General features: G+C 42.8%; 1 protein-coding gene and 1 non-coding gene across 2 annotated transcripts in view; one reads left to right on the forward strand and one right to left on the reverse strand.

Moving 5' to 3' along the window:
• Positions 1-7,027, reverse strand: part of NOL10 (nucleolar protein 10) — an 84,282-nt gene extending 77,255 nt beyond the window's left edge. Inside the window, exons 1-3 of the mRNA XM_025867731.2 lie at positions 6,853-7,027; positions 4,816-4,861; positions 2,651-2,749 (exon numbers count right to left, since the gene is read on the reverse strand). Coding sequence (XP_025723516.2) covers positions 2,651-2,749; positions 4,816-4,861; positions 6,853-6,918 — 211 coding nt within the window. The 5' untranslated portion in view covers positions 6,919-7,027. The remainder of the gene's footprint in view (positions 1-2,650; positions 2,750-4,815; positions 4,862-6,852) is intronic.
• LOC112821347 (U12 minor spliceosomal RNA) lies at positions 3,876-4,025 on the forward strand. Its single transcript, XR_003207410.1, has one exon. It is a non-coding gene; the product is annotated as a U12 minor spliceosomal RNA (small nuclear RNA).
• Positions 7,028-10,342: the final 3,315 nt, after the last annotated feature.

Below are 10,342 nucleotides of genomic sequence, written 5' to 3' on the forward strand. Positions count from 1 at the left end.
ATAACCTGTGTAGATGAGGGTGCTAAAAAAGGAAGTACTCTCATAACTTGGTGATTAGCATAAACTGTTACAACTTCTTTGAAGGACAATCTGGCAATATCTGTAAAATATGTGATGTTTACACACCCTGAATCTGTACTGCAACTTATACAAATTTATCCTAGAGAAACATACTCACAAGTGTACCAAAGACATGAAGAGTGTTCACTGCAGCACTGTTCACAAATGGCCAAAAACTGAAAGTAAAATGTCCACTGACATGGAAATAGTTAAGTAAATGATGGCAAATCATCATATGGCTCATAAAGAGGATGACTCAGACCTGTTCTCACAGGGAAAGCCACCAAGACATACTACCAAGTAAAATAGAGAGTCCAGAGAGCGCAGGTGAGTGCTGCAGAGTGGTGCCGACGGCCCCATGTCTATGAACCCAACACTGATCATGCAAGCACTCTATAGAAAAGTGGGAAGAATAAGCACAGTGATTGTTTATCTCTGTGAAGGGCAATTTTAGGGTCTTCCACATTTTATCCTATGCATTGCTGTAATGTTTGCATTTTTTATAAGTGTATCATGTTTGCAATCAAGAAAAGAAAAAGACTGATTTTTGTTTTTAAGATTTTATTTATTTATTTGACAGAGAGCACACACAAGCAGGGGGAGCAACAGAGGGAGAGGGAGAAGGAGACTCCCTGCTGAGCAGGGAGCCCGATGTGGGACTCGATCCCAGAACCATGGGACCATGACCTGAGCCAAAGGCAGATGCTTAACGACTGAGCCACCCAGGCACCCCGAAAAAGACTGGTTTTTAAAACCAATGGATTTTTTTTTTTTAAAGGAATGAGGTAGTCCTTGAGTCCCCAAGACCTCATTTAAAAATAGTATAATATATATATACACACACACATGCTTACTACATATCAGATATATAACTTTTTATGTATATAAAAGTATATACAGCAGCACCTGGGTGGCTCAGTCAGTAAGCGTCTGCCTTTGGCTCAGGTCATAATCCCGGCGTACTGGGATCGAGCCCAGTGTGACTCCCCTGCTCAGTGGTGAGCCTGCTTCTCCCTCTCTCCCCTGCTCATGCTCTATCTCTTGCTACCTCTCTCAAATAAATAAAATCTTTAAAAAAAAAAGAAAAAGGAGGGGCGCCTGGGTGGCTCAGTTGTTAAGCGTCTGCCTTCGGCTCAGATCATGATCCCAGGGTCCTGGGATCGAGCCCCGCGTCGGGCTCCCTGCTTGGCGGGGAGGCTGCTTCTCCCTCTCCCACTCCCCCTGCTTGTGTTCCCTCTCTCGCTGTCTCTCTCTGTGTCAAATAAATAAACAGAATCTTAAAAAACAACAACAACTATATACAGCATATATAGTTCTTACATATGAACTGGTGGCTAAAAAATGTGGATAGTGTTAGTACTGAGACAACCACTAACACAAAACAAAAGACACTGGCATGTTGATGCATAAAAGTTCTGTCAAATAAGAAACTGTTTGGAAAAGGGATACAGATGGATAATGTTAAGCCAGCAAAATAAAAAAGACGTATGTGGACAAAACACAGGATATATGTACCAAAATCTCAGCCAAACTACATACTGGGTTATGCTCTTCTAAATTATAACACATTATAAGTTCCCTATATTTCATGGCTTTTTGCAACTGATGACTACTTCTAATATAAAATCTTAGTAACATAAAAAATATTAGTCCATTATATGGAAAATTATGTTAAAAGTCACCCTTCCTGGAACTCTCATTCATTGTTGGTAGGAGTGTAAAATGATCTGACCACTCTGGAAAAAGTCTGGCAGTTTCCTAGAAACTAAACAGACACCTACCCTATGACACAGCAATGTCCTTAAAACAAGCCTGTAAAAGATTGTTCATTGTGTTTTATCAATAACAGCAAAAAAATGAAAACAGTCCAGGTGTCTATCAAATGGAGAATGGATAAATAAACTCGAGTATATTCTTATAAGGAAATACTACTTGGTAATAAAACACTACTGACACACATAACAACATGTATGAATCTTAAAATCCTAAGAAAATAAGTCTCACATAAAAAGAATCCATAGTGTATGACTGCATTTACATAAAGTTCCAAAACAGGCTAAACTTGTCACGGGTACCAAAAAAAAAAAAAACACAAAAAACAAAAAACCCAAACCCAAAGAGCAATGGTTGACTGTGAGGGGCACGAAAGACCTTTCTAGGTGAAAGGAATGTCGTGATCTTGACTGGCGTTTGGCCTACACAGGTGTATGCGTCTGTCAAAACTTCTCAAAAGATCTGTGCATTTCACTGTATGTAAATTTACCTAAAGGCAAAACCACAAATAAAACGGAACTCTGGATAACAGTATACACACCAAGACATTTATGGGAAAAGTACACTGATACCTGCTACCTGCTCTGAAATGTATCAGAAAACAGGATGGACTGATGGATGGACAGATATGACCAAGCAAAATACTACTGAGAATCTAGGTGGTGGGCAAAAGGATGTTCACTGTACAATTTTTTCAGTATGTAGGTTTGAAATTTTTTATAGTAAAATGTTAAGGTAATAAAAAAAAGTGACCTTACCCATCCTAGCGCTTCCTGCTATGAAATGTATGGAAATCATTAACCAAAAAGATGCTTACCAGTTGCTAAGATATACTGTCCATCTTTTGACACCTTAATAGTGGTGCAAACAGTAGGCATTTCAAAATCCTGAATAAGTTCAATTCTCCTGCGCACATCTATGAAGAGAGGAAATAAGAAACGGATTTAACTACCAAGTGCTTATTTTATTTCCTAAAAAGACAAAGCACACAGAGCAGTCACTGTGAACAGGTCAACAATGTCCCGGTGCTTCCAAGCCTTGGGAAAGTGCATCCATACAGCCCCACCCATCACACAGGGAGGTTTTTTTCTTAGCTCATACATTAGTTTTTTATTTTTATACATTAGTATTTTATTTTTCTTTTTAAAAAGAAAAAAGTATCATCACTAATTGAAAAGAAAAATGTTCACAACTGTGTATCAAACATCCAGTTTCAAGACCTAGATAAAGGGGAACAGAACCAACATTACACTGCTATCACTACTCAGTCATGGCTAAGACAAAAATCTTATCTTTTTTTCCTCCTAAATAATAACAAAGCTTAAAATCTTCAAAATCTTAAGTCTGTATAAGAAACTGCTACCAAGCTGACTTTTCCCTCTGCTGGCACCAGAGCTCTGAGCCAAGAGGACCCAGGCTGGAGAAAGATTTAGAGCAATCTCTCTAGATCAAAACTGACTCTCAAAAAACCTGTTTGGCTTCTATATGAATGTGTGGATTCTTGCCGGTTGCCATCATAACAATGGGTCTACCGCAAGGTCCGTTTATGACTCTATGGCACATTACTGCCTTGTTTATTAAATTAAACCCAAATATAAGACTCAAACAGAGTAAGAATGGCCCACTTGATATGGAAGACACACGACAGTTTTGAGATGGGCTGAGAGAAAGAGCTGATGAACAGGTGTTTCCTCTAAGTAATTCAGATCTGTTTTCCTACACACTAGGATGCCGGAGTGCAGGGGGGGAATCAGAGAAATCCGAATCAGTGAACACTACTAAGGCAGCAGTTCTTGTTTTCCTCTGATTCAAAGTTTTGTCATCTACCTTCAGTACTATCTATACAAAAGCCTTCTCTTCCAAGATGCTTGCCTTGGGGCATTGCTCTCACACCCAGAAGATACGCCTTCAACATCTTAGTCTTTGATTTTTAGAGATGAATTAAACAACATATATGGAAAGGTAAATCATCTTTCACTATGACAAGTTGGATAGAGAAAATTTAGTGAAAATTTGTTAAAAAAACAAAACAAAACTGATCGATGCCTTAAATTTATGAGTAAGGAAAGTAACAATTCAGTGTGACAACCCAAACCTCAATGTTAATGTGAGATGAATTTTTAAGCGGGTATAGGCTGCCCCTAAGGTGACCCGCCTACTTTGCAGGATGCCTGGGAGGCACGATCTGCCTGTCCCCCTTTAAAAAAAAAAGAAGAAGAACCGATCTTTTATTTTTCCCAGCCACCATAAATTAAAAAATCAAAATCTTCTGCAATGATCTTTTAGTAAAAAGATTTTGATACAAGGGAGAACAAAGCAGTTATGGTACGGCTAGGAGAGACCATCCTCCTTAGGTCTCTTGCATTCCTATACATCTTGCTAGGTATGGCAAGACCACAACGCCCTGGCCATGCCTTTACCTGAGCCGTTTCTCAGGGTTATTTGTAGAGCTGAGAACCTTGACAGGTAAGGTAACACGTCTCCTCTGGACAAAGAGCAGGCTTGCTTCCTGTTTGCTATAAAAGCAGTGGACTTCCTAAGCTCGGTGTTCCTCAGCTGTAACACAAGCCCCCCCCTGTGTGCCCAGCAGCCATGGGGACCCTGCTGAGTGCCCCTGGGGAACTCAGGGCAAGAAAACCTGACAGCAATATGCTGACACTCAGACCACCTGCTGTGTCACCTTGAGTAAGGGAGTCCTCACCTCCGTCCCAGGAGTCACGTCACGTCCTCTGCTATCATGCATGAAATAGTAACAGGCTAACTTATCAGCTTTTAAGTAGGTCGAATTAAACCCCACACTCACCAGGAACATATCAACTACAACAAGAAGCTTCTTAGGAAGGAAAAGGCAAAAAAGTATATTTTCCACTGTATTAACTGCACTATTTTTGTAAACCTCCACTTAAATATAACAAGAAATGTGTAAAAGCACTGTAACATGGACCATGAATGTAGCCAAAGGGGGGAAAAAATAATACTCACCGACATCTTTCTTCTGTAGTGCTCTCTTCTTCCTGTCAGAAAGCCACTTAGAGAAAATGAAGAGACTTTATTTCAAATTATATTTGTTTTTCTAAAGCTTACAAAAATGCTCACATTAAAAAATCAGAACCTTATAGGAAGATATTAACACAGGAAGTGAAAATATCCTGTAATCCCAATCCTGTTAACATATCCTCTGGATTTTTTCTGGTATATATTTACATACATTAGACAATCAATTTTAGAACTACTATGTTTTACACAAAAGAAAACGAATTCATCCGGAAGGCAATAAGCCTCAAATATGATGGGTTACAACTAATATATGGAATAACTTTATTTCTTGAAGTGAAATATTAATAAGTAACCTATTTTTTTTTACAAAGAACAAAACTAGATCATTAACTAACCAAATAGCTGATACTTGATAATGAAGGAGTGAATATGACTTAAAAGTGCAGGCACTTTTAAGTCATATTCATCGACAGATTTTATTCTGAAATTAATGTTGCTCAGTGTAGCAGGCAGCGTTAACTGCAAAGCCCAAGTCTCTCAGGTGGTCTATCTACCTCATCCCCACCCACGCTCTCCCCAGCTACAGTTGTTTGCACACAGCAGCCCAGATTAAAGCCCCAAAATGGCTTCCAGAAGCACTAACGATAATACCCTAACCTCCACCCTGAGCCTTCAAGGCCCACCTCTCCAGCCTTACCCGCCCCCACTTTCTCCCCTCGGCATACCACAGTCAAACCTGCGCCTCTTCTGTTTCTCCAACATGCCAAGTGCACTCCTACCTGGAAACACTTACACTTTCTGTTCTCTCAGCACTGAAAACTCTTCCCCCATCTTCACATGACCGGCTCCTTTCCATTGTCCAAGCTTCTGCTCCTACCACCTCTTGTGGAGAGGCCTTCCCTGAAGGCTTTATCCAAAACGCTTTCTCTGACCACTCTAGCCACAACACACTCTTCCAGTCACACATCACTCAAAGCACTTATCATTACCCCAAGTTGTCTTCTCATTTGTTCACTCATCCTTTTTCCCAACAGGGAACCTTATCTGACGTGTTCATTATACATCCCAAACTCAGAACAGGGCTGCAGGCACGCAGTTACTTCTTAACAAATGTGTACATTGAACAAAATGAGAAAGATCATGCTGTGTGAAGAATAACTGGGAGATGAGGAATTATCTAGCCTGAGTTCTGAAAAGGAAGAATCTAATCACTGACTCCAAATCTCTCAGGGGCAGACACAGGGAAGACCTACATTTATTCTAATTTCTAAGGGCAAGAGTCAAACCAACACCAGGATGCTATAAAATGACAAGTTTTAAAACCAATATCTAACCAGTAATCTAAAAATGGAAATGAGCTTCCTCTCACTGGAAGTGCTTGGACAGAGGCTTGACCAAGACTTATAAGAAATAAAACACCAAACCAAGGGTGAGCTTGGGTAAGCCACCCTTCCCATGACTGGCTCTGTTACACATTTTAGATATGAGAAGGCTGTAAAGAAATCACTATTTTCCCAGCCCCTTCCAACTCTGAGATCCTAAGACTGGATGAAATTAAGTTAAGGTCAGCAAGGTTCAGAAACACTGCCCTCTACACCATAAATTCTGCAGATGCATTCTCTTGCTCACTGCTGTATCTCTCGAACTTGGCACACTATAGGCATCCAACAAACAGCTGATGAATGGGGGAGAAATGTCTGTAACCAATCTGTCCACGCTTTCCTCCTCTGTGTGGCAGAAGCTGGGAACATCCCTAGAAGCCCAAAGGGACGCGTCCTCTGTTCTAGAGAACTTGACAAAAGTTCCAGCAAAGCTTACCGACCCTGATCACCCTCGGCCCAGCTTCTGGCGCGGGGACAGCAGCGTCTTCATCTACCAGTACCGACCAGCTCCCCCCGGGCACCGTCACTCGCCTCCGGGCCTCCTCGAGCCAGGGGCCGGCCAGGGCGAGGCTGACACAGAGGCCAGGGCCGAGGAGACGGGCGGATGCCTTATCAGGAGGGGGACCGCGAAGTGCCTCACCTCGGGCAGCGACTTGCCGCAGCTGAGACTGTAAATCTTCACCTCGTTGAGGCTGGACACCTGCATGGCCAGGGCAGAGCAGCGGCGACCCGCCTTCCTCCCCGGGCCCCTCTCCCCGCGCCGCACGCGAGCATCAGAATCTAAGCGTGTCCCCGGCGCGACTGGGCGGCGTGCGGCGCTGGCGCCGGCTGATGACGCATCCCCCGCGCCGGACAGCGCCAGCTTCCGGAAGAGGGAAGTGGAGGGGCGGGGAGGGAACCGAGTGGGGCTCTGGCGAGGCGGCCCCGAGACGGTGAGGGCCAGGAGCCGCTCTGTCTCTCTCCCCTCCACACCCCGAACGTTAGGAAGCCCCTGGGCCGCCGTCCGGGCCCAGGTGTCGCGGTCCCGAGTGGGCAGGCGGTGCTGGCCAGGCGACCGGAGGCCTTGGGGGCTGGGTCAAGGGAATCAGAGCGGACTTGTATTCTTTTCTTTCCAGTGTTTCAGCAACAATACATCACAAATAAATGCTCTTTAAAGCTAGTGTATTAAAAATGTTACTTTCGTCTGAATTTGTTTGACATTCATCCACTAAGGAGGGAAAAAAAGAAAAAGCGTACTAAGGAAAGTGGTAAAAGGAGTGGAGATCAAGGAAGAAGTTCTTTGAAACTGATGTCTTTTGAGACGGGTGTATGACAGTAACGACAGACGCAGCCCCTCACTACATCGTTTCCAGAAAGTTCGCAGCCTCTGTTGATTGTCCAGTTACATAGAGAACAGCCTTTACTAGATGTGAGGACTGGAGAATTTTTGGCTTAGATGAAAAGTTACGGGTCCCTTTGAAATTGTAACACAGTACCACGTCCCTTACATGTAACTGAGGTGGGTCATTTTGAGCAAGGCTATATTAGTTTATGGTAGGGTGAGGACTTTCGGGCTTAGCAATTTTCTTTTTGTTGTAACTGTCCTCAAAGTTCCGGTCCAGATTCTACTTTCTGCTTGAGCGTTTCTTTGAGGAAGTATGCAGGACTGTCATCCTCCTTGGGGAGGCAGTGTGCCACAGTGGAAAGATCATGGGCTTCATAGCAATAATAAAATAGACCTTTTAAGCAAGTCATAAAAATGAAAACATTTATTTTCCAAAATGTGCAGGATGATTTCCAAGAAATCTTAAATAATTTTATACAAATGATACTTTTATTTCCACGAATGTAATGTAAAAGCCCACTGATTATAAAACACAACAGTATCTGTCACTTATTAAGTACTCTGTGTTAGAAGACATACAGACCTATCCTAATTTTTTTAAAGATTTCATTTATTTATTCGAGAAAGAGCACAAGTGGGGGGGGGTAGTGGCAGAGGGACAAGCAGAGTCCCTGCTGAGCGGGGAGCCTGAGGCAGGGCTTGATCCCAGGACCCTGACATCAGGAACTGAGTCAAAGCAGATGCTTAGCCGACTGAGCCACCCAGGCAGCCCCATCCTACAAATTTTGATAATTAAGGGCCATAGGCCATTTCACTTTATTCAGTCCTGTCTCCCACCAACCCCTGAATTTGCCTTCTCATTCATTAGCACTGGTTTCATTATTCTGGTTTTTGTCTCTGCTTATGTTAATCGGGATTCTGGAATGCCCTCCGTTTCTCCTTATATCCAGATTCCACCAGTGCCTCAAGACTCACCTTTTGAATATCTTGTTCATTCTCTTATGCTTTCACTGTTCTGTATAAGTACCTTTATGGCAATTATATCTTCTTGGTAGATTTTTGTTAGCAACAGACATGGTAATTTAATACACCCTACAAGGACAATAATGAACTTGGATGTAATGCTGTCCTGGAAGCCTAGGCTTCCTTAGGAGGTTTCCTTCAGGTGCTCTGGTTTCCTTAAGTAACCACGACCTCTCAGGGCTAACTAAAATGTCGTTTTTCAAGAGCCCATAAAGCGTCTTCCTTTATTAAACTTGGAAGAGTCTCCTTGTGAACATGTCCTTCACTCTTTTACCTTCTTCCTCCCTCATTTTTATTACTATAGGAAAATGTGTAATGCATTGTCTGACCACCCTGTCCATCTAGACTCCGTGGCAACTCTGGGCCTTCTTTTTTCTTTTCTTTTTTTTTTTTTTTTCAAACCCTTGTGTCGAGGGCTCAGCACTGGACCTTAATTCATCTCTGGGTTCCCTGGGCCAACTCAATGCCTAGTATGTAGCACACTTTCAGTAAGTATTTCTTCATAAAAATGAATCGATTAATTTATCACTGCTCATCCTGACCCAAAGTCCTAATTCTTTGAACCATACAGCGTGGCCTTTGGTAATATTAAAAACAGCATATATCGTGGCGCCTGGGTGGCTCAGTCGCTAAGTGTCTGCCTTCGGCTCAGGTCATGATCCCGGGGTCCTGGGATCAAGCTCTGCGTTGAGCTCCCTGCTCCGCAGGAAGCCTGCTTCTCCCTCTCCCACTCCCCCAGCTTGTGTTCCCCCCTCACTGTATCTCTCTCAAATAAATAAATAAATCTTAAAAAAAAACCCAGCATATCTCTATGCCAGATGATTATTGTTTCAAACATGTACATTTCTACATCTTATGTCTCCAACAAGAAATGTCAGAGCTTTGAGTCAGGAACCACAAAGGAGGGAACACAGTGTTTTCTGCGAGATAAAACAAGGTGTTCTTGGTTCCTCAGTGCCAAGACAGCTCCCTCCCCACAGTCACTGGCCTGAGGGTGTGACCTACTGCTGCTCTCTAGGGTTACTTTCCACTGAGGACAGAACTGCAAAGTGGGGCGCCTGGGTGGTTCGATTGGTTAAACATCTGCCCTCCGCTCAGGTCATGGTCCCAGGGCCCTGGGATCGAGTCCCACATCGGGCTCCCTGCTCAGCGGGGAGTCCCACTCCTCTTCCTTGTTCTCTCTCTGTGTCAAATAAATAAATAAAAATCTTTTAAAAAATAATTAAAAAAAAAAAAGAACTGCAAAGCATGGTGCAGTTTCTCCAGTGTTTTGAGTATCGTGTATAAAACAAACAGTTCTGCAATCATACCGAACTTTGAATGTAGTGCTTATGAGATGCCTATTCTTGGAGCTAGGAGAACAGCCTCTAGAGCTAGAATGCCTGGGGCCAAATCCTGATTCTACCACTGGCTACCCAGAGAGAGCCTAGATACAGTGAGTTAACCTGATCTCTTCCTGCCTCTGTTTCCTCATTTGAAAAATGAGGATAATATGAGTACATACTTCAGAGGGCTGTTGTAAAGATAAAATGAGCAAATGCCATAAATCACTGAGTCCAAGACATCTATTTTTAACATCCCTGAAATGAGAGTGTGTCTTGTGTGTCATGCGTGCTTAGTTGACAGTTTTTTCCTCTAGTGGTCCTTGATGTAATGGTACATCTTACAGTTAATGGGCTTTTATTTATTTATTTATTTATTTTTAAATAGGTTCCATGCCCAACGTGGGGCTCGAACTCACAACCCTGAGATCAAGAGTCACATGCTCTCCCAACTAGCCAGC

Source organism: Callorhinus ursinus, unplaced genomic scaffold (genome assembly GCF_003265705.2).
Source record: "Callorhinus ursinus isolate GAN/ISIS: 27379988/994484 unplaced genomic scaffold, GSC_fseal_2.0 scaffold10, whole genome shotgun sequence".
Classification (NCBI taxonomy): Eukaryota; Metazoa; Chordata; class Mammalia; order Carnivora; family Otariidae; genus Callorhinus; species Callorhinus ursinus.